The sequence below is a fragment of the Ciona intestinalis genome, chromosome 10 (genome assembly GCF_000224145.3).
Source record: "Ciona intestinalis chromosome 10, KH, whole genome shotgun sequence".
NCBI classification, from domain to species: Eukaryota; Metazoa; Chordata; class Ascidiacea; order Phlebobranchia; family Cionidae; genus Ciona; species Ciona intestinalis.
This window is the reverse complement of record NC_020175.2, coordinates 4421673-4449160: the sequence shown is the minus strand read 5'-3', so window position 1 is coordinate 4449160 and position 27488 is coordinate 4421673. Positions and strand designations below refer to the sequence as shown.

General features: G+C 38.3%; 3 protein-coding genes across 5 annotated transcripts; 1 reads left to right on the top strand and 2 right to left on the bottom strand.

Moving 5' to 3' along the window:
• Nucleotides 1-3189: 3189 nt before the first annotated feature.
• On the bottom strand, nt 3190-19397 carry LOC100177096 (RNA-binding protein Musashi homolog 2). 3 transcript variants are annotated; one of them, XM_018813836.2, is made up of 13 exons: nt 19251-19396; nt 18782-18822; nt 18132-18213; nt 17479-17590; nt 16596-16637; nt 11827-11919; nt 10540-10588; nt 7616-7698; nt 7153-7255; nt 6745-6843; nt 5541-5789; nt 4979-5199; nt 3190-4737 (listed from the first exon to the last, which is right to left on the bottom strand). In XM_018813836.2, exons 1-13 carry the CDS (start codon nt 19310-19312, stop codon nt 4702-4704), a joined length of 1272 nt encoding a protein of 423 aa, XP_018669381.1. In that variant the 5' UTR covers nt 19313-19396; the 3' UTR covers nt 3190-4701. The 3 variants fall into 3 exon arrangements, with proteins under 3 accessions (XP_018669381.1, XP_009860071.1, XP_018669382.1); XM_009861769.3 differs by having other exon boundaries at nt 17479-17563; XM_018813837.2 differs by lacking the exon at nt 5541-5789 and having other exon boundaries at nt 19251-19397.
• A 648-nt stretch (nt 19398-20045) lies between these two features.
• On the bottom strand, nt 20046-22236 carry LOC108949846. The gene is made up of 2 exons (XM_018813707.2): nt 20714-22236; nt 20046-20482 (listed from the first exon to the last, which is right to left on the bottom strand). The coding sequence occupies exons 1-2, from the start codon at nt 22128-22130 to the stop codon at nt 20301-20303; spliced, it is 1599 nt and encodes a 532-aa protein (XP_018669252.1). The 5' UTR covers nt 22131-22236; the 3' UTR covers nt 20046-20300.
• Nucleotides 22237-23482: 1246 nt separating this feature from the next.
• Nucleotides 23483-27181, top strand: LOC100184932. The gene is made up of 8 exons (XM_002125387.4): nt 23483-23599; nt 23847-23953; nt 24508-24596; nt 24819-24934; nt 25171-25224; nt 25592-25739; nt 26058-26224; nt 26543-27181. The coding sequence occupies exons 1-8, from the start codon at nt 23527-23529 to the stop codon at nt 26734-26736; spliced, it is 948 nt and encodes a 315-aa protein (XP_002125423.1). The 5' UTR covers nt 23483-23526; the 3' UTR covers nt 26737-27181.
• The last annotated feature ends 307 nt before the right edge of the window (nt 27182-27488 follow it).

Genomic DNA, 27488 nt, shown 5'->3' with positions numbered 1-27488 from the left:
TGTTTATATTTTATAGCAGCATATTTTCGCTTATAACTATATAGACAACGTATGTAACACTCACCCTCAAAGGTGATATGTGTAGGTCCAGTTAGTAATGGGGAAACTTTAGGACATAATGTATCTTTTGACCCTGGCAAGACTGTACTTGTTTGCTGTTGTTGCTGTTGTTGTCGTCGTTGTCGTGCTGGTAGTTTTAGTTGTGTTTTCAGTTATTCCAAGCTCATGCTGCATCACTTTTCGTTCTGCCTGCTGGGCTTTAGTAGATTCTCGTTTATTTTCATGACTTGCATATTCTCGCCCACATCGAACATCTTTTAATGATGAAAACTCGCGAACTACAACGAAACCGCCAAGGAGAATCGTTAAGGAAAGTGAAATATGGGCAACCCTGATTCTGGACATCATAGCCACTTGTTTTTACCTACTACAGTATCTCAGATTAGAATCCGATGTACTTTGTGTTTACTGTGCAAACTATCAATCATAAAGTGACATGTCTCTGTACACAGATAGATTAATAATTGTGTTGCTTGGTAAAAGAGCCGCATTTAATTAGAATCTTAGTATATGACAAAGAAAAATAATAGAACACAACATTTCGCTTTATGTTTAGGTTGGCCTGAGTAATTGTAGATCTAGTGTTAGGTATCAGCTAGGTTTTTAAAAACAGTTATTTCAAGATGACGGTACAATGCTCCACATATAGACCGGCATGTATGTTTATACGCAATACAAGTGCATACTCATATAGTAGGGTGGGGAAAGATGGGACACCTGTAGCACACAGAAACCAAGTATCTTTATAGTGTTTCAAACAATTAACAACGGTCCATGGTAGTCGTGAAGATACGGTTTTGTAATTTTTTGAATGCTCTTTGTTTACTACCAAATGGGCGATAAATAAAAATGAAACTGTGTCCCATTTTTCTCCACCCTAATATAACTATAAACAAGAACATAAAGCACCACACTTTTGCCAAATTCAATACAAGCTTTCGTAAACATTTAATTCCTTTCGGTTAGGAAATAGTAGTTGTACTAATTAAATTCACATACAAAATCCTTTTACTGTAACATTATTTATTACATAGCGCCAATGTAACTTCGCATAGATAACTTCATATAACTTGTGCTGGGCGTATGCGTCTTAGGGCAAGACATTTATAAAGTAATTGCTTCAACACAGTGGTCACTAATGGGATGTCCAATTATCAGCCAAACATTAAAAAATGAAAAAATCCCCTCAAAATAATCACCCACAAAGTGACATATACTTGGTAACTCGTATGCTGGACTAGGTGTATAAAACAGAACACAAGTGTTTAACGACTTTCCTTTTCCGGCCACGCGAGATAAAGTATCACCTATTGCTATGTCTGCATCACCAACGAAATAAACGAGTTCTATATCGGCAGTTTCTAAACTACTAAGCTTTAGCAGAAGCGTCGCATACTTAACTTTATAGCGACAGGCTTAATTAACTGCACTCCAAAAAGCGCACCGGGGAGAATTCGATATTTTATACTTGAGTTAAAACAACACCTCCACACCTCAAAACAACAGAAAATTCTTTACTCCTACCCAGACCATAAAACAGTGTGTGGTATTGGTCTATGCTTCTACTTCCCCGTAGGATAAATGAATGAATGTAATTTTATCCTCGGGTGGCCTGGTAAGCATAGCCGTCATACCACCACTGTTTTATTTCAAACACTTTGTGAAAGCTTACGAGTTACCAGGTAGCTTATATTATACGATTTAGCGTTCTAACTATTTAGACTATAGACCTTCCGGGTTATTTATTTTGGCAACAAGTGGCTCTTTACTATTTATCTACAGCGATTACAACTTATGTATATGGGGGAAGACGGGACACCTTTAGCTTATAAAATCCAAATATCCTAATCGTGTTTAAACAAATAACAACGGCATATGGGAGTCGTGGAGATTATAACTCTTTAAATCTTCTTTGTTAACTACTAAATAAGATTAGAAAATAAAATGAAAAGGTGTCCTATCTTTTACCATACCAAGTACCTATAATAACCCTCTGCTATTACCCTACCAAGAATAACTCGCTATAAGTCAATAACATCCTCTATAAAGAGTAAACACATTATCTTAAGCGCATACACGCCGTTGAATACTAGTTAATATAAAACCACCTTTATCTGCGCCTTGAACCAACATGTGGGAAAATGGCAGCACTTATTTCTTGCACCTTTCTGTTACTTCTTGAACCCACTCGCAAGAAAACGTTTCTAACTAACTAACTAACTAACTAGTAGCTGGGTGTTTTTGATGAATTTTCACAATGTGTGCGTAAAAAATAAATTTAGTAAGAGACTATATTGCTATTGCAAAGATTCTTGCTTTTGTGTATTATAACTCTTTTTCTTTATACTTGTAATTTGAGCTTTTCTTTATAGTTTTAATCTATCTGAGATTTCCTATTCCCACCCATCTGCGGCAAACCTGCTAAACGTCTGTGGCGTATCGGCACTTGAAGTTGAAGATAACCTCCGGGCATATACCAGTAAACATAAATAGCGGTTGGCATATAAGATACTATTTTACACTTATCCTAAATTACTATTACTCCCGACATATAGTAAGGTGGGGTAAGACGGGATACTCGTCATATTTGCTAGTAAACAAAATTACCTAAACAATTATTAAACCATAGCTCCGCGACTTAAACGATTTAAAGATATAGGATTTATGTGATAGCCCATCTTCCCCGACTTTGTTATATAATTCTTGTCCTGCGTAAAAGTTGAATCGATTTCAGTTGAAAACACTCTACCGCCTATATGCTAAAGCCGGCAGAAATAAGTACTAGACACACCGCGGTGGTTTGTTGTTTATGCCAAAATAAATAATCTTGTCACGTAAAACATCACCGCATATGTCGAGTCTGCTGCCCACGGCGCAAATTATCTCGAATTCTTGTATATACCGGCTGTTGGTGCAATCCGCAGTAAATGTGACACGTCCTGTACACATCAATAATGTAATGTATATTACACGGCACATGTCACACTCTGTGACACTCCTAGATTTCGAACCGCGTGAGGTTTTGTAAAGCAGTACAAGTAAGTCCTTGATATCTTTTTCTAAATGCCGGTTCGTGGGCCAACTGACATTTCACGACTCCGACAAAAAAGAGACAGCAACACTACGTCATACCGGGTATTTGGTTTATTTTTAAACCAACAGAACTTGAAAAACTCATATATACAACAGGGAACAACCGAATGCGAGAAAAAGAAAAAAAAACGTCGTCGGATACACACCGCCCAAAATAACAAACCAATTGCACTGTCTGAGTGCTACTCTACCGTTCTAGAGAAATCTAACAAACGACCCGTGTGACGTCACGTCAGCATAACGTCACGCGAACGTGACGTCACGAGACGGGTATCTAATAGCGAGTAAGGATTGTTTAATTTGACCAGGTAAGCGGAGAAAAGGTAAAATCAGAAAACGAGTTATATATAAACGGTTGTATGTACAAGGGGTACGTATAGTACGTTGGGTAGAGCATATAGACCGTGGTTGTGAGAATACGAGTGTTTTGTGCGGGTTACACCGAACAAAAGTATCGATAATAGGCTGTATGTGAAGAAATGGTTAACACAGTGATGCTTTGATTAGCCACACCACTATTACAATGCCAAAGGTTTGGTTTTGCTTTTAAAGTACGAGCATACAATGTACAGAGCCGTGCAAAAATACGATCCGACTATTTGGATTCGGTAAAATCCAATAGAGAAGCAAAAATGTTAGGCGTCTACGTTCGCTACTGGTTAGTACGCGGGGGTTACACAAGCCGGACGCGACGTCATATATTTCGGAAAGGATCGGACTATTTCGGTTTCCGATCATCACAATGACGATAATAAAGGCACCTGCGGTCGAAGGAAAATAAAATTTTGTTTTGATTCTTATCAGGCAGTGAACTATTCCACACTATTAACGGTAAGATGCCAGGGTTCGTTCTACGTCATCATGACGTCACCGCTAGGACTACGTCACACCTACGCAGGAGAATTAGCATCGCCACGTATGCATTTGAACGTCAGGCTCGAGGAAGGATAAGAAAAAAAAAGTCGTGTGTAATTATTACAAATTCACCCGCCACCCACCCCTGTTTACCATAGAAATCATATACTACGTTATTCGTACGCTGGGTGGCGCAAAAGATTATCGCAAAGGATTTGTTCCTATCTACTGACGTCACATGTGTACACTGTTATTTCTACCAGCTATTTCTACGTTTGTGAAGTTTCTATTCGTTTATTATTGCATTTGTGACGTCACAGTGGCGAGCCAAACCAGCGGCTGCGATTGGAGGATAGAGTTGAGAGAGATACGCGTGCAACTTCGGGAAATTTCGCTGAAAAAAAAGATAGAAAAAAACGGAAAAAACGCAGAAAACTCAAAACTTGAACGAGCGATGCAATAATTTTCACACTGGTTCGAACATGGCACCGTGAAGCTGCCGCGCGCTTTAAACGGGTCCTTGTGAACCGAGCGCTGGTGGCAAACACATGAATACAGGCGTGTTATACGTCTTAGGTATAAGAAAAACAATATTTACAATCAGGATATAAAAGCAACCAATTTGTGCTTTGAAAACCACCGAACTATGACGTAACAGACCCACATCCAATCAGCTTTCAGACGAACACGTGATTAAGGGTACGTGAGGCCAGCTATCAGTGGTCCTTGCTGTAAAAAATGTTAAAATTAAAATATGAAGGTTTAGTATAAGTGTTTTCAGCAAGCTTTGTTTACAGATATGTTCGGGGTAATAGACCAACTCTGACCTCAATCTTAGGTCGTATTTGCCGAGCTCTGGTACTTCATATATGTATAGAACACACAGAATATTTAAAAGGTGTACGAATACAGTAGTCGAAAAAAAAACATTTTCATCCGCAATATCAAATGTACAAATCGTCGTAATTACCGAGGCGAAATGACCGGCCAGTCCCCCGGGAATCGTGGCGGTCAAACCCGGCTGAGGAGATGCGTTCTGCCCGATGTAGTGTTGAGCTAGCGCTGGGTCAGCGGAGGTTAATATTTCGCCTGCTGTTGTTCCGTTAGCGAACGCCCTAGCACCAGGAGAGGGCGAAGGATGGTAGCTGGCAAAGGCAGGAGCTGCAGCTCCATGGGCGTAGCTACTTAGTACTGTAGGAAAGATATAGAGTTATAATAGATTGAGGCGCAATTGTATAATTCTATTGTGTAGTCCATTTGGGTAGTAAACAATAAATATATACAGAATTGTTTATAGTATGTAAAGGGTATATGGTTCATGTTATTTTCTTTTCTTCTCCTATTTGGTGGTGAACAAAGAACTAACCGTATGCTCAAAACAATAAGAAAATCAGCCAAAAGTTGACTACAATAGCATTAGTGTGTATCACATTAAACTAAAAAGCCTATTATTTGCATGGGTTAAAGTGAATCTAGGTTAGATCACTAAGCGAATGCCACCTCTAAATAAGAAGATATAAGTAAGCAGAAACCTGATGCAACAAAGTCTCGTTTTATATCAGCTACTGAGGCCGGCTGTGTTAAGTTGCCTGCTGTAGGGGTGGCCAGGGCCTCCAGACGCCCCGGAACTGGCGCCACACCGACTCTGGCAAGCCCTGCCATCGCTGTTGTAGCATCGGGGGTATAGAGCGCTTGGGCAGGAGCAGGGGATGGGGCTAGGGCAAAACTGGGGTGGTAAAAAGCCCCAGTGCCCGTAGCGGTCGCCGCTGGGTCCACGAAACCTAAACGGGTTCGTGTGAGTTTGGAAGAAAAAGGTTTTACCAAATACCCATGCTTTTCTATAAGGGTTAGGTGTGAGAATTTTCGGTTCATTGCGCTAAGTAAATTTTCAAGCTATCAGTAGTTGCTAACTTTTAAGACGTATACGCTTATATTGCTACGTAACTGGCGATAACAAGTCTTATTTAAAAACATTTATAATTTTTTTCAAGTTTTTTATTCTTTAAAAAATTGCAATAATTTGTTATCCAAAACCGTTTTGATGTAGCGCGCCCACGTGCGGAAAGTTTAAACAATTATTAGACCAGTAGGTGGGGTTACATAGCTACCTTGTATGTTTATAAACCTCGGGAGTATATGTTCGGTTATTAAAACAAACCCAACCGTGACGTTACAATAGCAACGATACTTTTGCGCCCGCTACCATTTTAAACAGCTTCAAACGTCCTTTGTTACACAACAAAGCCCTTGAAACACTTAAAGCTATTGTAACGTGCCTGTAGCCCTCCAGCCGGGACCGGATACCGCACAGTACTATGGGAAGGCCACATCGTTAAAAATGGCGCCATTGGGAAATTGGTTACGTCGCCCTTACGTATTAACCCAATCTACGCCTAAGCCGCGCATTAGAAATTAAACAGCGCTCATTATGTTTCGCTTTGCGTAAACTTAATGCATTAGATGAGCAAGCATGAGATTGAGGTTAATCTCTTAATTGTACGTCATAGACATGTTCGTAAACGCATTATGACGTATAATACTCGTCGCCGGCTAATGAATACGAACGCAGACCGTTGTTACAAATTATTGCATTAACCCGATTCACTGCTACGCATCTATCTAGCAGTATAAATTGTAAATTTCAACTCTGTGGTCTAAAATTAAACCACGTACATTCCCTACACCACCACCGTGCAAGCAACTACAGCATTGCAAGCATATTACACATAAACTTACTCAGAGCTCCTGGATAAGCCGCATATGCAGATGGGTAAGCATACGCTGTGGCTGCTGCCGCTGCTGGTCGTCCGTATGCCAAACCTGGAATGCCTGCCGCTGTCAAAATATGGGGTAATGAGAATTTAGTGCGTCCGAAAATGTAGACCCCCAAAAGAGTTCAAACGCCCTAAAAATTACCACGCATTTGATACCTTATATGAATGAATAAAACCCTTTTACTTTCGCGTGGTGGGGCAACGATAGTTGTAATAACACGGGTGTTCTGTTTTATACAACTCGAGCCCGCTTACGGGTTACCACGTTTATGTAACTTTGTGGGTTATTATTGTTTGAAAGATATTTTTTTGTCTTATGTATTGTTGCCAATCTGGAAGTCGACTTGTTATCGTATTTTAACTGACTCACCTAACACATACGCCGATGATGGGTCAACGTAAGTCCTCCTTGCTGTTCCTCTCGCCAAAGTTGGCAACATTACTTCTTTAGGTTGTGCTTTTTTGCACTCGACCTATTAAGGAAAAATGGGAAATTGATGAGAATTTTGGGTAATTATAGTAATATAGTAGCTAGGAAAAGATGGATAACATTAATATCACAATTACAAATCGTGTTTTTAATAAATAACAACAACACGTGTATGGGTGTACTATTTAGGGAGTTTATTTGCATATTTTCCTATGGTTCCTAATACAGTTTTTTTAATAATTAACATTTTAGGATCGTGGGGATTCGGGTTTATAATTCTATAAATATTTATTGTTTACTACAAAACGGGACGATAAATGAGAATGAAAATATGGTCACTCTTACTGTTTGTAAAAAGTGATATTGGTTTGTAAAAGAAAATAGATATGGTATTTATTTTTACCATTTTGTTGTTGATTTCGTGGAAGTGAATTTCGCAAACCTTTTCGACCGGCTCTTCGTTGTCAAAAGTTACGAAGCCAAACCCTGATAGAAAAATTATCTTTTAAAACTTCAGCAGTTTGCATTTAAGCCGGCGACTGTACTAACAAAGCACTCCGTTAGATTCGTGGCAACTACAGAGCAAATACGGCGCCGTAGTTCGAACTTACACACGTGACACTGCAATGTTTGTACTGTTCACCAAGCTCACAGTGTTGCCCAGTAAAAAAGTCGCGCCGATCGCGAGCGGGAATGATTGTCTTAAATTTACGTTCGGTCAACACTGAGTAAATGTACAGTGCGGGATTTCGCGTATTCGATTGTCAAGAAAGCTGCTTGTGACATCACAAAGCAAATGACGAAGCTAGTCAATTTATTAATCGCTGTCAACTGTCTCGAAAACACTGCCGAACCGCGCTATAAAATTATGACGTTTGCTACGTCAAAATTACCGTAACACCTTGTCGCCAATCGAACAAAATTATTCGCCAATTAATTAAAAAATAATTTGAACACAATTTGTTTTACAACCAATTTTTCTTTACCGTGCGCAAACGTAAATATTTTATTACCCGGCCTAAAAAAATCTGCGATAAAATACAAAACGTCACGAAAGTTTCTCATTCGTTTCGTGAGAACACTGCCATGGGAGCAGCGGGCTCGAAATATTTGATTGATTCGAAACGAATGAATAGAAATCACAAACGCCTTGGAAAAACACGGGGTATTGTTGGCTTGGGCAGGTTTGGACTTACGCACAGAAAAACCTCGGGCCTGAGTAAACCGTCGCCACAACGCCCAATACTTGGCTCCCTTTAGAAACAATTTCCTTGCAGCGAGCCTTAAAGGGGCATACCAACAAAAAAATCAAAATTTGTATATATGGATAAAGATGCTCAAATGGGGTATGGAAGTACCAACAATCTTGTTTCGATTTTTTGGAAACTTCGGTGATACCTTTAGGTCACAATTGGGCTCTTTGTTGGATGACCCTTTAAGCTTTCATATTTTAACCAGTTGTATTGCTTGTATTGCGGCTTTAACGCCACCCACGTGCGCGGTAATTAATTAAATAAATGTATTCAGATCCTGCTAGGGAAATAGCAGCAGTGCGAAATTCAAAGCTAAAATACGGTCGTTGAAGCAATGCTTAATACGGCTTCAATTGTACGCAGCCGTGACTTTTAATTTAACCATTTCCGTTACGCCCGTCGAGTGTTAATTAATAAAACTTTAATTGTACCATTATTCGTCACTCTACAGTTACGAGTTGCTCTGTTTCGTAATAAGTGCTTTCGAAGTGCTCGGCGCGAACCGTTAATTACCAGACCACAGTGTTGACCGCGGAACATAATTTCGTTGTGTGCAACACTGATGGTAACGCAAATCAAACGGCTTATAAAACCCGCCCGATATATCGTTAAAAATCGATTTGTATACCCGCAAAACGTGCCAATATTTTACCCATAGTTAATTTCAATTTTTAAAAATATTTCTTTCATACATTTTTTTATACGATTTCTATGACCGATGACGTAGCTCGCAGCTCTGCCCACTTGTATAAAGGGTCACAGCTGTACATAAGGACACTCGTAATAGTGTGTCAATGGTACTAGCCTCTCGTATAGAGTTAGCACTCCGGTAAAGCGGACCTAAATCACAGAAGTGCTTAATACTGTTTCGATGGATCCGGGTCCGTACGTATTGTGACGCCACAATCCGGGCATTCGGACGCCACCTTTTCGAAACATGTTTGCTTTACAACGGATCTCAAATTTATTAAATACACCAACGTGCCGGTAAGAGCGACCGTTTAAACTGTTAGTAACGGGATAAGAATGTATTCATAACCACTGCTACCGCGACGGTTGCTAATAGCGCAGCAAAAACATTGGGATAACTTGAACAATGAGTTTAACGGCTGTAATCGTAACAATGGCTGTTATTTTAACTACTTATTACGTGACGTTTGCCCACAATGTCGTTTGTTCTTTTACAATTTCATACAATCGTAACGAAATAATCGCCTGAATTGGCAACGATATACAGTATGAAGCTACGGTCGTGACGTCACTAAATAAACGCGTCATAGGAGCGTTGAAATTGTTTTTGGGGTAACGTTTGAAAATCGCGACTGTTTTTTACCGAAACTATATTCTATAATCACTCTAGACTCTACCACGTCTCACACCGTGCATTGTACTATACATCCTTCTACGTCACAGATACGTCATAACTACGTCATAGTGAGCTAAAACTACTCAAATTAACCCACAACAAATTGGATCGAAAACGCTGCAAAGGAAGCAAAACCTCCTTTTTCTTACAAGTTTAGTTACAGCACAAAATCTAAGACTCGGTTTAGTTTATGCTAGTATTAGAACAGTGGTTCTTAACCTGGGTTCGGCCGAACTCCCAAATTCGGACCTCTATCCGAGCATTTTCCCAAAAAAACTATACGTTTTTATAATAAAATGCATTTTTTCTATAAAAAATAATGTTTTTTCAATGACTTTAAACATTGGACAGTAAGTACATAGAGGTACAAAGATTCTGGTGTTTAAAAAGGTTAAGAACCACTGCTGTATTTTACAAAAAGCTGACAGAATTACGGTCCACGTTACTGCTTAGTATGGGAAACATAGGTGGTCTATGGTAAAATAACAAAACTAATCTACGTGGATTGTCTATTACATGTTCTGCTTCGGCACACAAGCTACCACGAAACTTACGTCATAATAGCACCATAGTGACGTCACTGTAAAATTAGTAAATTCGGATTTTTTCTTTTAAAGTTGTAATAATAAAATAATTTGTGTTAAAAGTCTGTGACGTCACAGTTTTGTGACGTCATATTTATGTGATGTCATTATATGAACTGCTTACCTCTGTGGCGGTTCGTCTGTTTGTCGAACATTAGCATTGCATCTTCAACCTGCACAAAAATCAAGAAATTAAATCCCGGTGCACGTGCGTCACTCATGCGTGTCAGTCACGTGGCAAAACAACATGACGTCACGGCGCCGTCGTTACGCCTGCGGCAGGAGGCGGAAAATGTAAAATAGTAACGATGATAAGATTTCGGAAGCGTGTATTTCGAAGAATGAACTTAACCCAATGTGACGTGCTGTGACGTAATAATGAATGTAACAATAACCAGTATCGTGAGAGCGCGTTGGTAGCTTGAAGGAAACCACCTCTGTAATAACTAAGCTCATTATTGCGTAATTATAGGCCGCTGTGACGTAGCGCGGGTTCTTGAGAGAAATCGGCAAAGTGCAACAAACAAGCGGTATGTGACGTCATAATAGGGTTGAGGGTCTATTGGAATTGTTCGAGGACATTGGACAAAAAACTCAATCAATTATTCAAAGATGGATTTGGAATTTCGTCGCGGTTGCCAATTCAATACTCTTACACTCGTTATACAAGTACAATGTTAACTCATATGGTGGAAATGTCCCTTTAGACGGAAATTAAAACTATATGGTCGCTGTTTAAACACCTACAAGTGTAGTTTATGGGCGTAATGCATTTATACGACGATCGTGTCATAAAAATTGATTCAACGTATAATAAAATCTTAAGGGTGGAGACTCCTTTTCGGTTTGGATATAAAATATTTTAAAACTGATTGAAAACTATATTGTGTATTATTTCAATTTCATTTCCTCTTTATAATATATTGTAAGGCAAGCCAAAAGTGTTGTTGGGTTCACACTGCGCTCTCTCAAGTCGTTATTACTTGAATTAAAGTTAGCGTGTGGTATCATTACGAAATACACCTGGTGTTTTACTCGCATGTAGGCGACATTCGTCTCCGCTACATACGGCTGCATCAAAGCCAACTTATATTACATTTCACGCCAATATTTTAACCTTAAAGACAGGAGATGTTTCCCTGTTTTATAAATTCACTACCAGACACGCATATATACAGTAACTGCTATAAATGCACTTTTTCAGGTAAATGTTTTATATAGTTAGGTGAGGTAAGATGGGACATATTTATCTATCTTTTCTAGTCCAAGTCAAACAACAATATTTACAACCCCGCGACTTTAAAATAGCGTTTCTAGTTTTCAAAACACGATCAGGGAATGTGGGATTTGGGTGCCAAGGGTGTCCCATCTTACCCCACAGTACAATAGTTCAACACTTCGTGCCCATTACCTTGCCGTATGTTCCGAAGTAGTTTTTGAGATCATCAACCACTGTGTTGGCGGACAATCCACCAACAAATATTTTTTTCGTCCTTGTCACCATCTATGTAAAACAAACTCAATTTTAAAAACTTGGATCCGCAAATAAATAGGGTACTTTAAGTAAAGCTAGATGTGCATATTTTCTATGTGTATGATATTCTATATGTCTTGTCACCATCTATGCATAAAAAATTAAAAACTCAGATAAAATAGAGTACATCATGGCCTATACTCAATGTATTGAGTAGGCCATGAGTACTTAAAATGATATTGCTCGTATTGTGTTGAAAACAGTTTAATTTTGAACTATAAGTACCGTGTGATTTATAATTCTGCGATTTGATTTTAACTGTTATAGTTTAACTTTGGGCGTTTCTGTATATGCGAGTTGGAAAGACGGTCTGTAGGTTTCTAAAAACAATATCCGACCATTTTGGCAAGAAAGTTACAAAAAGAAATGTTCGTACATTTGCATGTATATACGCATTGCAGCCGTACATGCGATGCGAGTGTTCTGTAATCTAGCGATAAGACACTATCACAACTCGTCAACTCGTTTTAAAATATGTTTGCTTAACAACGGATTTCCAAGTTATTAAGTATACACCAACGTGCCGGTGAGAACGACGGTTTAGATACATTCGCATGTATATGCACTACCATATGTGTCTTCTATACTATATGAGGGTTTTTCTATGACGAAACAAGCATTGATTGTACAGCGCATAATCACCATGTGACGTCACGTCCTTGGGAATAATTAACAATCGGATTTAGAACGCATGTAATTAGGCAATAAACAACGTATCGATGAAAAAATCCATTAGGCCAGTTTACAAAATGTTAGCTGGAGGGTAAATTTGAACTGGCTTAACCTACGGTTAGTTTTAAAACATGTGAGGTATATTCGAGCACGAAACCGTCCTTTCAAGATTTTCCGTGTTCTAGAATTCGATACACGGGACAAAAGAAAAGCGACAAAGCAATTGTTTACTACAATGTAAAGGCACGAACACTTGAGATGTGAGATTATGTTCCACTTTTAACTTGCGCTTTTTAACGAAAGGTTGAATTCTCTTTTACGTGTGAAATTATAAACAGCTCGAGATCTAACGAGTAAAACACAAGTACAACTGAAATTTCAAAGCTACGCCGAATTCTAAATCCAGAGGGCATAAAAGTCAATTTAAACGCAATAAAAATAGGGTTTGGGCATCAAAATTTGAAACCGGAATAAAGGTACATCATAAGTTTAGGTGCCATAGGCGAAACTAGCGGATCAGTTTCAAAAAAACGGCGACGGTATTTATAGATTGGCCGCAACGTGCATGCTGCTGGCAAAATTTCGACCTTCCCTTACTTTGGTGGTGGACTGGTGAAATCTAATGGAATGCTTAAAGTTATATGCTACAGCAAATTACACGTATACACCGTTCTAATCTACGTGAACTGAAAGCTACAAAATTAAAGAGTTTCCCTGGAAAAGATTATAGGTTAGAAAAACATCTTAATGTTTTCTTTAACGAATAACGCTTGGAAAATCCCAAAATACTTCGTGTAAACTGTAACACGGGGCGTTAACTTATCTGCCACGTTAGGAACTATTTCATAACTGTCTTTGACGGCTTCATATAGCCCTGTCTCCCCTGAAGCCTAGTGTATGATTTGTGCCTGTTATAAGCCTGCTTTATGCCGGCACTGAAGCGTAGCCGGGACAATTGTGACGCCACTGACATGCTTGATAAAAAGCATTCAGCACACAATCGATGGCTGGCGTGCCGCCGCGCGAATACGGCAGAAAATTTGCGAAAATCGTCAACCGGGCAAGAGAAATATAAACACCTTGTATAGCGCTAACTTTTCATTACCAGTTAGAATTATTCGGAATTTGGATTTTGAAACAGTATTGAAAAACACCATCGTACAATTGAGTATTGTGATAAGTTACAACACGCTTAGATTCTTTAAATTATCTAATTGAACGGAAGTGCTAGGGGTCAGGGACCAGCCCCATGTATTCATACATACCTATTGAGGCGTGAAGACCCCTGGCCCCCCTCACCCTATCTCGCCCCCACGTTCATGCGTGCTTACAGCACTCCCCACCCCACACCTGAAGTTGCTCAGTATTGAAGGTCATGAGTGAAACAACCTATTTTTGGCACTCAAAATAGCGCGGCTCATTGACAGTGCAGAAAACTATGTTTAATTTCAAATCGTTATACTTAATCATTTCCTCTCAACTGATCTGACCGTAATAATAGCTCTCTGCGCTTCGTCACAAGCTAGCTTGTTACCTGATAATCATAGGGGTGCCAGGTCATCGACTTACCACGCGTGGTACGAAAAAGCTTAAACGTGCGTGACGTTACTAGTGCGTAAGAAGCGTAAAACGTAGCCGAGAACCACAGAATCCAGTTATACAGGCGTCATCCAGGTGCATCTGCGTATTTTCAATTCAACCGTAAACTTACGACCATAGCTTGCATATAACACAAGAGCTTAAAACCACAGGTATGATTCATGCGCATATAGCATAGACAAGTTATATTTTATAGCACCAACTTGCTATATGACCGCTTCGTTTAGCCATGAGGCGCAAAATCATATCTCTATTCATATCTGCATTTCGCTCGAAGGTATTTTTGTGGCTGTTTTATCTTATTTTTTGCTGTTGCTCGAAAACTGTTTTCTAAAAATACCCTAAACATAATGCCTGTACGAATTCGCAGCGAAAGCGTTTCGTCACTGCGTTTATTTAATCAGCTTATTCGCTCACACTACACAGCTTCCAATTTATTCGGCGCTCCGCAAGCACCCTTCGACGAGTCGAGAGCCTACTAATAACTGTTCCCAATACGAGCTCCGCAAACAGAAAAAGAGCACAGAAAGAAGGGCCCACACCAACGGTCGTTGGAGACACGCCTACGAACGACAATTGCGCCGGTAATCAGTCGGAATCTTATACAGCGCCGCTTCAAAGGCAAGAGCTGCTGGTTTTTATTATACACAATGACTCTCTTTTTCTAAGCAGCTAAGGCCCATTCAGTTCTTATTTACGCACTCACTTGAACGGCCGAGACCTTTCTTATAGCTGTATGCTTCTAAACTGTTCGTGAGCCATAGTTTAAGTAATAATGTACACATGGGCGTCGAACATACATCTCATGTTTGTCCAGCACACACTTCTACCTCCTTCTAACTTCGCCTTTCAACGCAGGGCAAAACGCTATGTTATAACTTGCAACGTGACATGATTAGATACGGAAAAAATGCTGCCGTCGTATACTGACCATGTGAACGCAGGAACCTAAAAACACACAACAAAACTGAGCCTAAAACAATTCTATGGAACAAAAAGTTTATTAAGTATTTTTTCAAAATGCAACAACTTCCCTTCTTAACATCATCCTACGCTAAATAAACAGAACCAATACAACACCGAACGTACAGAGCATTCGAAACGATTAGGAAACAGCCACCGACGGTCCGTCTGAATAATTACAAAGGTAATCGGGCATTGCTGTCGTAAAGCGGCTTCGTCCCCAACTAATAATGCTAAATCTTGTACCGGACAACCGACCATTTCATTTATTCATGACCTTGTATATCAAGCTTGCTTTTGAGTAGCTCTGTCGTCAGCAGGTCAGGTACTCCCGGATTTCTATTAAAAGTGAGTGAGGTCTACACGCGTGGGGCTTCTAATTATTCATCATATTCCAAACTGCTACGCTAAAGTAAAAATAGCTCCACGCAAACTGACTGGAACTCCCATAGACCTTTGTTAATTGTTTAAAACACGATGCGGATATACGATATAATGTGCTAAAGGTGTCCCATCTTACCCCACATTATTATATGAACTGGTAAGTAAAAATATCTTTACGCAAACTAACTGGAACCCTCGTCGCACCCACCACGTGTTTCAACGTCTTTACTTGTCATGGGGTGTGCGTAACAATTGGGAGCTTCCGGCCCTTTGTTTCGTCATAAAAGAACTCAGGTAGAACAAACGCAGTGAAAGGAGCAAATAGGGAGAAAGTTCGCGGGTTTGCCTACATACTGCCACAAAGACGTTCAAATATCCTCAAATAGAAGCCGAACTGCCTAACCAAGATTTTACGAACCAACGAAGCATATGTTGGGAAAATAGAAAATTCACGAGAAATATGACGAATAACAATCACACACGTGACCGCTTTTATTTAGGCAAGTTACGTCATATATATAAATTTACACACAAAGAAAAAAATTATACACGTGCGTCCAATAACGTTAACCATCGCCACAATATATTTCCGAAATACCAAAAGAGTTGTCAATGAAATCGTGTTAATCTGTGTATCTGTCGCAGCGCTGACGAACCGTGAACAGCGTAAACGTAGCGTACGCGTGGCAGTGTTTACCAAACAAAGAAAAAGCTTAAAATCCGGAAAGCCAACGTGGCAGTTTCAATTCGTTTTGGAATATCGCCTCATTTGCTCGTGTGCTGTATATACACCTAAACTCCGTGCGACCCGGATATATCATAGACCAGCACAACCACGAGAGGTATTTGTATAGAACACTTAACAAGAATGCGTTCTTAGTTCACGCTTTTATGGGTGTTGCGGTAATGGGCAAAATCTAGCCTAAATCCCAGTTAAACCCCACTTAGAATAGAATAACGTGTTTTTTTACAAAAGAACGCAAACGGATTTACCAAGTTATTTTACTGAAATAAACAAAAATACTTGCCCGAGTCTGGTCTTTCCGTGGCACAGCAATTTTCGGGTCAATCTATTAAGAACATTTTTAGTTAACAATACTGTAAAAAGTAAATAACTAAATGTATGACGTAAATCATTTTGTAAGTTGGTAAAAATATTTTTAAACGACAAATATTATAGTGTGTAAAAGTGTATGTATAACGAATTCGTTTTGTTAGTCGACAAATAAGGTACGTTTCAATTGATCGATTGTGTCCTTGTTATATCTACACAATCGGACCACACAATGGTCATTTTGGTGTAGAGTACGAATCGATAAATGGCCAACACATTAATTACACACCAGTAAAACAGCATGTACAATATAGTTTGGCATTGTTGGGCATGAGGTGATTAAATGAATCATCCTATATATTTGATAGGATTCCATGCGGATAAAAGGGAGCTGAGATTTTACTTAAATTGAGCCGTTACCCATCTACCAAATTAATAGGATATCCATGTTATAATGCAACAGTGAATATTGGTGTTAAATTTTGATAATGTCTGAGCAAAGACAGGTATATACTATTGTGGTGTTTACTACTAAACGAGTCGATAACAGAGAATAAAAATACATGTTATCTTACCCCAACCATATGTAAAAGAGAAAGAAAACATGAACTATCTTACCCCAACCTAATATAAAAGAAAATACAAAAGACCATCTTACCCTAACCTACTTATGTAAAAGAGAAAGAAAACATGAATCATCTTACCCCAGCTAAACATAAAAGTGAATGAAAACATGGACCACATTACCCCAACATAATATAAAAGAAAATAAAAAAGACTATCTTACCCCAACATATTTAAAAGAGAATGAAACCATGATCCATCTTACCCCACTTATTATATACAAATAAACTCACGGGCTTTTGATCTAGAACATGCTGTCCTTGTTCCAACATCTTATCGACGTCTTTCGGTTCAGCATAAGATACAAATCCAAAGCCCCTGTTATATGGGGAGTACACAACACGCCTACAGCGATTATCGATGCATGTTCAGTGACGTCATAATAGCTAATCAGAAACTAACTTCCGACATGAGAAATCACATGGTGGAAATCACATCAAATTATTGGTGATTTTTTTGTCATATTTAGCAGAATATTAGTGGTTGTGTGAGTTTTTTTAGAGTTTTAAGCCAAGCTGGCGTCGGTTCTGTTTTTTTATAAGCGCTATGTTGCCACCTAACGGATAAAAATAACACTGTCTATCTGGGTAAGATGGAATATGTCTTTGGCACACATATTATCTAATGTTTTTAGTCGTGTTTTAAACAGCGCTGTTTTAGAGACGTAAGGCTGTAGTTATATAATTCTTTGAATGTTACTTACTACCAAATTGGACAATAAGATATTACAAAAGCATATACCACCTTACCCGACCAACTGTATAAAATATTCTCACATTAAAAGGCAGCACACAATATTTAAATTCATATATAGCATATGCATTAAACATAGACGTCATATAAACACGTTATATTATTTTTATATAGTCATAATATATAAGCTCACCTGGAACGTTTAGTAATAGGGTCTCTCATAACCATGGCGTCAGATACTTCCCCAAACCGACTAAAATATTCCTTCAAGCCTTCTGTAATTAATATTCAGGTGTAAATATTCTCTTAATTTTTGCTAACACCCTACTGTTTTAAGGTTTCTGCTTATACAAGTGTTTAAAATTGGTCGAACAGCTATATAGTTTAAATAACAACCTGTTGGTATATATTTAAGATGCGAAGATATCTGTTCCATAAATACGCTCTAAGTCGACTGCTACTTTACAAATGATTGTAGCAATTTCCATATACATTAAAACCTGCGCCTATATAAAGCCTGTTTTGCAAGTGGCGAAACGCGAAAATTGCCCTAAATTGACCCATACATAATTATTTCTTAAATTTTTTCTGCCTATCGTTGAACATTGTGACAGAAATACATCACGAAATACCCTGGTATAAACACACGGCTCAGTATGTGTCTCTTGCCGATAATATGAATTCCGGTCGCTGAACAACGTCAGATACAGACAGCATGTGGTTTTGCGAGTTACATTCTGCAGATTTCGGCCATTCAAAGTTAAGGGTGTATTAACAACCCATATACCGCCAAAACACTTCTTTTAGAGCTATTATTTCATGCTAGAGGTTTATAACACTTACCTGAGCTGGTTTGCCAGCTAAGACCCCCAACGAAGACCTTTCTGCAATAGATTTACCAAAATCGTTAAAATCAATACCACCCTATAGAAATATTGTTAATATTGTTGACTATATAATTTCAGTTATCAAAAATGGTTAGTTTGGGGGTGGACAAATTGTGAAATATTGTTCAGAAACAGAAGGCGTGTTGGCATGTTGGTCAGTCTAAAGTAGCTTATAGGCCTAGGGTATAAATACAATGCTAAAGTTAACGTGTACCACTGTAGGGTCTACTAAATACATTCTACAGAACGAACTTAAATGTGTGTTGTTACAAGCACCCAACAGTTTGTTTAGCTCGGTGTGTTACCGGTGGTAACAGCACACTGTTCGCCTTTGCGTTTTTGACAGCACCATTTGTACACTTGGCATACAATACGAGTACAATGGCAAGTCTGTGATATCAAACATATAGTTCCTGCTTTTTTACCTTGGGTCCGCTGTGTCCGGTCCAACTGTTGCCAGCATTGGGCTTTCGGGAATATCTGTCATACTAACTAAACCACAGTAATTGACTTGAACTAAGCTACTAAGTGACTATAAACTACTTGCAATAGCTGAGACGCAAGCAAAAACACGATAAAACTGGTTCTATCGGACACTTAATTTTAATATTGTACTCGAATCATTAGGATAAGATTTCTAATTATCGAACAGTCTTGGCTTAATTATAATATTTCTTTGTTCCGTTACAATAAGGACAATAGATTGAACTATAAACGCACTGTAGCGCGACGAAAACTTGCTTTGCTTCGCGTCAAAATATGGATAGAGTACTGCTGGCAAATATTACGTCGTCTGTTGTCAATACGTCGTCGATATTATATAGCTGTACTTATCTCGAGTAGTTGGACAGACCCTTCACGTGCCTAAAACTTGTATGAGAGCATATACCTAAAGTGTTTTCAACATACGCTGCTAAAACAATCTGTTTTCCGTCCGAAAGTCACTGGGTACTCGCTTTGCTACTGAGCGTAGTACACATGCTCATTAGGCTTGTTATAAAAACCTCCCCGGTAAAAGTAAAAAAAGCATGTGTCGCTAATAGGCACCAACACAATTGTTCTAAATTGAAATTCTGCCTATCATGATTGCTGCCTTTTATAGCACACTAATGCTGTATATATTAATGCAGTTCAGCTATCACATTCGCTGCCCTATGCTCCTCACAATGATACCTATGTACAGAAGTACCTCTGTCGTACAGAGTGAAGACTCCGAAAAATAACAAGTGCTGCCCGCGCAGCAACACAGCAACATTTATTACAGACTTGTTTCTGAACATAAAACCATTCGGGAACACTGTGGTTAGGAATCGGGATATAGGTTCTTAATCCAGATTAAAATATGATTTGAAAGCACGTGAGCAGTTTATGGACCGTCAAAACTCCATCAAAATAATTAAAGAAATAAAGACCAGGGGATTATCTTGGCATTATTAGTAACGAAACTATGTAATATTAAAGAAATGGTGTTGTAACTAAACTGCTTGGAAGGAACAATTTGTCGCGTTTTGTCTTTTACTTCTGTTGTTTATCTTTGCTACAAATAAGTTAAAATCGTTTTCCAAGTCACCAAATGAGATTTGCTTTTCCAAATTCCGCTTGTCGTGTTCAGGTGCATCCACTACCACCCGTCTTGCTGACGCGGGAGAATTGAACACTATAGAAAATAAAAGGCCATTTATAGCATGTAACTGAATACACATTTTTTAGATATAGCGACAAAAATTGAATTATTTCCCAGAAAAGTTACACACATGGTAACTAGTAAGCAGGCACTAAAACAGAACACCTGTGTTACAACGATTGTCGTCTTCTGCATGCCACGCGAGGATAAATAAGTTACATTTCTTTGTTTACACAAGTCACTCGGTCACATATAAAACACTACCTGAATCTGAATCAGATGATGACGTACTCGAAGTGGAGGCTCGTGACGTCACGTGAGTTAGATCGCTCGAGAATGACGTAGGCTCGTTTGTGATGGACACGTGACCAGGTTCGATATCGTTGCACGACTTTGTGCTGACGTCACTTCCTGTTGAACCGTTCAGTGACGTCAGAATGCTGACGTCAGTGTCGGAAAGATTTGACAACGTGTAATTGTTACGTAGAGGTAGAATCTGTGGATCACGCGAAGGTACAATGTCTTGAGGGTTGTCTGCTTTGTCAAAGTTACCACAATAACCGTTGTCCTTTACGGATTCCATCTGTGACGTCACAGAGCTTTCAGCGCTCGAGCAATCTACCTCAACCAAGTTCGGTTGTCGTGAGTTTGTGCTTGATTCCCCATACTTATGATGGATGTAAGAGGCAGCATCGATGGAGTATAATATTGCGTTATCAGACACAAGTGCGCATCTTAGCTCTCCGACGCCATCTTGCGACTGGTATGAATCAAACCTTGTAACTTGATCATCAGTGGCAGGTGCTGAGAAACCCGACTCTGTCTCAGTTACCTCATAACAGGACGCGTCGTATGAATCACAAGAGACAGAACAACCGGCAAATACCATTGAAGGTATAATATCTTCACCTTGGTTTGACAAAACAATATCTTTGTATTGCCCAGAACAAGTACAATCCATACCAACTTTCAAAGCCTGCGTTTTACCTTTACTGTCCACCCTGCCGCCTTTGCTGGGCATATCTTTATCTACTTTCCAATGCGTCAGGGCCTCGGTACTACGAACTACTGATAACGGACTGCCGTATAAGTTGGGTAACGACGAACCAAGTTTATGAGACTTGTGTCCTCGTTTTTTCCACCACTTCCGCCGACGACGCTGGATTTGCTCCTGTGACGTCACAATACTCTCTTTGGATGCTCTTTCCTGCTTCCCTAAGCGAGACAAACTTCCAAATGGCGACGTAAACCTCTTGAGAGAGAAATACTTACGACTCTTTGGGTCGCCCGAGTTTAAATCTGTACAAGAAGACGCCCTGTCCGCTTTTTTCATGTAACGAGACCCCAATTGCAAGGTCGAGTAATCGGAAAATCGTTCGCTTCGTTTTAAACCTTCTTTTCGCGGTGGGGCATTTTCTGGACTTTTTGCGTCATCACCCAATACGTCACAGTGGTTTGTATACTGCCTAATAATCTCGTTTGTGACGTCATTTCGCTCCGAATTTTCAAAACTTTTATCAGGGTTATGTATTACAGGAAAATAATCCACAATATTTCCAGTCGGTTCCTCAATAGTATGGGCGACGTTCTCACAACCTTTCATTGGCGTCCCTACTTTGTGTTTCTTCTTCCACCATTTAAAAATGCTTCGAATCGAACCTCTGGTTCTGGCATCGGACATTACGTTTTCTGTGCTTACACCAAACGTTGCTCAATTTTGGCAAAATAAAATGTGTCAGCATTCGCGTTCAGTTTTAAAAAAGTTAAAATATTACTTTTATAAGTCTGTCGCTGTAAACAAAAGATTTCACTACGCTATTACATATGCCACCAATGCGGTAGTTATGTTCAGAAATCTCACTATATGCGATTGAAATACTAGGAAAAGCATATTATACGCAAGTTATTTTGGTACAAAATTCTGACGAACAGTGCAATCATATAGGAATATGAAATATAATACAATTGAAATTTTCTATATATAACTTCTACTTCGTAATCATCTCATCTTGACAAATTTTATGTAGTTTTCCCTCTAGCGTGTTTTTAACGACTGCAGTTGTTTTGCTGCTAATTCTTTTCTCTGTGCTGTTTTAAATAATCCCTCTTTTTTTCTGTATTCAAAGATATGAATAAAATTTATGTTATGATATCAAAAAAATCATAAATTGAGCGAACTTTTACGTATATAAAAGTAAATCAAAGATTTAATTCCCAACCCCGCACCTACAAAGAACCAAAGCACCTATATGTCGTCATCATGCCCGGAATTTGAAATTTGATCTCAAAAAATGAAACTCGATTCGGAGGTCGTTCTTTTCTCACACTGATTCAAACGTTGGAAATTTATCAACAAAGTATATAAGATTTCTATATTTACGGAATACATACTACAGTATTCCCACCTGTGGTAAAATAAACTGTTTGAACAATGTATATAAACTGTATAGTAAACGATGATGTAAGATGGTCCATGTTTACATTCTGTTTTGTCGTCCCATTTGTCGGGCAAAGAATATACCCGCGTTCTTACGTCTATAAAAGATTTTATAGTTTGGTAATTGTTATAACAATTAGGAAATATGGGATATTGTGTGCGAATGTTATCCATCTTACCCCACGGTACTATATAGTAGGGTGGGGGGAGATGGGACACTTTTAACACATAATATCCAAATATCCTGATTATGTGTTAAACAATTAATAACGGTGTATGTGAGTCGTGAAAATACGGGTTTTTAATTCTATGAATGTTCTTTATTTACTATACCAAATGGAATGAGAAAACTGAATAAAAAGGTGTCCCATCTTTCCCCAACCTAATATAAACGTGTATTGCATTATATAGAAATTTTAGAAACTACAATAGAATGACAATAGTGGCTAAGAGTAGCAATTTCCCCGCCGGTTTAAGTCAAGACGAAACGTATCACATGCCGTGTATAAATATTTTGTCCGGACTTGGGCGGGTGGTATCTACTGGTAAAGTTACCATTGCTCAAGGGCATTTTATAAGCTATACGAATAACTTCTTTGCATATAGTTATATTATCTGTACCATACGTTGTAAAGACAACATGCTGCAATTTTCTGTTAGAAATATAGTTTTTACTGCTGTGGTAGTAATCAATGTCTTAAAACTCTCAAAATGTAAGTGGAATTAGTAAGTTTTAGACAAATCTGCAAGCTATATTATATAACATTTTCACGATAGCTGTAAAAATTCGTTTTAAATCAATTTTATTTAAACTTTTGTGCCAGATTCGATTCGTAGATATTTTACCAGACGCCGGTTAAAATCCGTTTAACCCTTTTGAAATTTAAATAAGATCGTATAATACGAACACGACGCAGAAACAATGTTTAGTTTTTCGTGATGTTTTATATTGTTTGTCAGGTTGCCACGCTCCTTCCAGAAACAAAAGACAAACAGGCAGTGTGACGTCACAAGTAGAAGCAACGACACGCATGAGAGATTTCTTCGTTAGTTGCCTAAGGTCAAAGGTTAGTTTACATTTTGCAGGAAAATTAAACTTTTACTAAAGTTTGGTCGAAATTTTCCATTATAGATTGTGTTAATGACAGATGATACAGTTTTATAGCTTTTTGCATGACAGTATAAACTAATCCATGAAATAGTAATTTAAATTCGAAATTATGATAATTTGGTATCAAATAATGGTTAAATTGGTTAAGATAAATACAAAGTATCGATGTCTTCATATAAGTCGTTTCAGCGCCTACGGCTTAAACCTGATGCCTTTCTAAAACAACGCGAACGCATATAACATTGGCGTACCTTTAAATAACTAGTATTTAAATAGTAGGGTGGGGGGAGATGGGACACATTTTAACTCTGTTTTTTCGTTCCATTCAGTATAGTAAAGAAAAAAAAATCAAAGAATTATAAAACCGTATCCTAACGACTTTCATACACCGTTGTTAACTGTTTAAAACAGGATAAAAATATTTGAATATTATACGCAAAAGCTGTCTCCCCAACTACGGAATGCCATCACGCTTTGTTATTTTTCATTCACATATTTACTTTTTTTAAGGTTGGAGATATATGGGACTGGGAAAGTGTTATAGATTTCAGCGTGCTTGATTCGGCTTGGTACAAAAATACGGACGAAATACACTGCAGGTAAAAATGTGCCATATTAAGTTGGGCCATTTACCACCCAATGCGGGTCTGTTAATGTTATTACTATATTACTAAGTTTTAAATACAGATGTAATATACATGGGAAATCCTATGCACGCCAAGAGCTGTTGGGGTTTAAGCAAGAGTTGGCCCGGTACACAAACATATCGACTAAAAAAATAATAATAAAAGGCAAAGTTTTATGCGGTTTTTAAAACACAGAGCAGACGACAACAACGACACCGCCGACTGTTGGAGGCAACGACTTGGGGCTTTTATCTCGCCTGACTCTTTCCTCGGTTCCCCAACCACTGACTGTATTGTTGAATTCGCAACAGGTGATCCACCAGTTATACTATATGACAGTTATATATTCAACATTTTACTGTACGATCCATACATTGGGGTAAATATTATAAAACTTCAACAATTATTTTTTTGTATGCACAACTTTTTGTAAACGTACAGAAAAATCATGGTTTGAGTCAAAACAGTTTCGGTCTTTCTAGTCATATAACCAACCAACACGCGTTTTAACTGTTGGTGTATTAATTCTTTGTTTGATATATAAAAGGTAGGTCAACTTCATTAAGTGTTGGAAGAAAGAAGCGACAAGCATTTCCTACCGGTATGTCGATTCTTTAATTCTATATAGTTCTTTTACAACAACGTTTCCAACATATAAATGGTGTTCGTTTAGTTACTTATAGTATATATGTTAATTAAGTCTGCCTATAAAAAAATGTATGGCTTGTAGGTTTCTTGTTTGTAGCAACTGTTACTTAGGCATTTTTTGTTTTCTAATTCTTTTAAAAAAAAGTTATTTCGAAATTTGCTAGGTAGTTCAGAAGCTGCTTTTGGCAATTTCTGCCGCGGTAATGACACCAGTAATGACTAATGACCCCTTGTTTTTATCTCCGTATCTTGTAAATTGTATTCATTCTACTGTAAGCAAGCGTCCAGTGAACAGCTGTATAATTTCCATTTATTTTTAGTACGAAGGTGTACGACATACTTCGCAAACGCTCCAACCACCCGTTTGTACAATACTTGCACAACAGACAACGTTGTTCTTCCTTCGGATCGAAGACGGTTAGACTTCGCATCGTTGACCGAGTTCGTAGCAGATAACACTCTTTGCACGTAAGGGGTTTCACTAATTTAAATCACACGATACCTAAATAGTCTAACTAGTACTTGTATTACGGATTAGTAGTCGTATCTAGAGTACGACAATAACAACAGGGTTTGAGAAAATGCTTTCAAGAATTTTTATAAATAATTTTCAAGTGTAGGATATATTATAAACGTCTATAATGTTTTAGTTGCCTTTTATCTTTACCCTTAAACGGTTATTGCCCTAAAGATTAATACGAATTAATGAGAATCGTTCATCAGGTTTAAAAACTATGTCAGAGGTCTTTATTATGTGCATATATTTGATTCATATTGACGATACAGATCAGAGTTAGCGGAATGTGGGCCCAACAACGAAGAGACGATTACTACTGGCGATAATTCTGTGCCGTCATGGCCGTTCCTTTTTGAGGCTATTTCTCTGGACACATCTCCCGTGAAAAGTGTGGCGACAAGCTGTAACAGAATATTCCCAACTGCGCGGAATGACGGTATAAAGTTTTTTATTTATTTATTCTTAACATTATGAGTTGATTTTATTGGTGTTGAGGTTTTTTGTATTATAGTAGGGTGGGGGAAGATGATATACCTGTTCATTCTATTTTCCTGTCCAATTTGATAGTAAACAATGAATATTCAAATAATTATAAAACCGCACCCTATAACTCCCATAGGCCGCTGTTAATTGTTTAAAACACGATCAAGATATTTGAAAATTGTTTAACAATCCAGCCAAAAAAAAATTATGAAATTATTTTATTATATAAAAACAGGCTTTAAAACAAATTTCAACCTCATTTCTTAAACAGAATCCCGCTGTGGCCAATGGTTAAACTGGAGCCCTTGCGCGGCAGGATTTCGATCACGTGGTCGGACATGCCCCGCTGATTTCAGGGGCAATAGAACACAAAGGAGAAGGTGCCAAACCAACAGACCAGGTTGCGGAAACAGACTCCTAAGCAGTTATGCGTTCTATCGCTTAATCGGTTTATTCATGGGATAATATAGTAGGATAGGGGAATATGGAACACCTTTTCATTTAATTTTCTTGTCCCGTTTGGTAGCTAACAAAGAACTTTCAAAGAATTATATAACGTATCCTCGCGACTTTCATAGACTGTTGCTGTAATTGTTTATAACACGATACGGATTATGCGCTTAGGGTGTCCCATCTTCCCCCACAATACCACATATCAATTTTTACAAAATTTTACGGAAGTTTTGATTTACGAAATGCTCAACATTATTCTACCAACTTTGTAAAAGACTTAAATAGTGTTTGGAATTACTTTTTACTTACCAAAGTTTAAAATATCTGGACTTGTGTTACCTGCCACTTTGGTAGTACTTTTGCATGTAACGTGAATGTAACCTCCAAAGAATATTTAAGTTTTCGAAATAGTTTACCACGAAGAGTTCTCGGGTTAATACAAAAACCGATAAGAAAATTTTGGTCGCATAGTAGCGCTACAGAGCATTGCGTTTATTTTTGCGAGCTGAAACCTAGAAGTCAAAGATTACAACTATGCAAAAACACAAGTGACAAAAATGTTTAAGAAATGCACAATTCGTTTATGTCTTAGTATAATGTACCATGCCCTGTTAAAAACCTGTGCAAAATTGAAATGAAAGTAAAAGGTTTAATGCCCGAATGCCTGTCGGATTTATTGGAGTTTAGAAACCTATACAAAATCACAATCCATTTAAAATCCCTTTTGCCCAACCCACGTTTGGGAATTATGTTCTATATATTTT

Coding starts and splice junctions, on each gene's coding strand:
- LOC100177096 (XM_018813836.2), bottom strand. CDS start 19,312: ATGACAGATATTCCCGAAAGCCCAATGCTGGCAACAGTTGGACCGGAC. Junction 11,920..16,595: donor CACGGAAAGACCAGACTCGG/GCAAGTATTTTT, acceptor TGTTTTACATAG/ATGGTGACAAGGACGAAAAA. Junction 6,844..7,152: donor ATCATCGGCGTATGTGTTAG/GTGAGTCAGTTA, acceptor ATATTTTGACAG/CGGCAGGCATTCCAGGTTTG.
- LOC108949846 (XM_018813707.2), bottom strand. CDS start 22,130: ATGTCCGATGCCAGAACCAGAGGTTCGATTCGAAGCATTTTTAAATGG. Junction 20,483..20,713: donor ATCATCTGATTCAGATTCAG/GTAGTGTTTTAT, acceptor TATTTTCTATAG/TGTTCAATTCTCCCGCGTCA.
- LOC100184932 (XM_002125387.4), top strand. CDS start 23,527: ATGCTGCAATTTTCTGTTAGAAATATAGTTTTTACTGCTGTGGTAGTA. Junction 24,597..24,818: donor ACGGACGAAATACACTGCAG/GTAAAAATGTGC, acceptor TTTAAAACACAG/AGCAGACGACAACAACGACA. Junction 25,740..26,057: donor GCAGATAACACTCTTTGCAC/GTAAGGGGTTTC, acceptor TTGACGATACAG/ATCAGAGTTAGCGGAATGTG.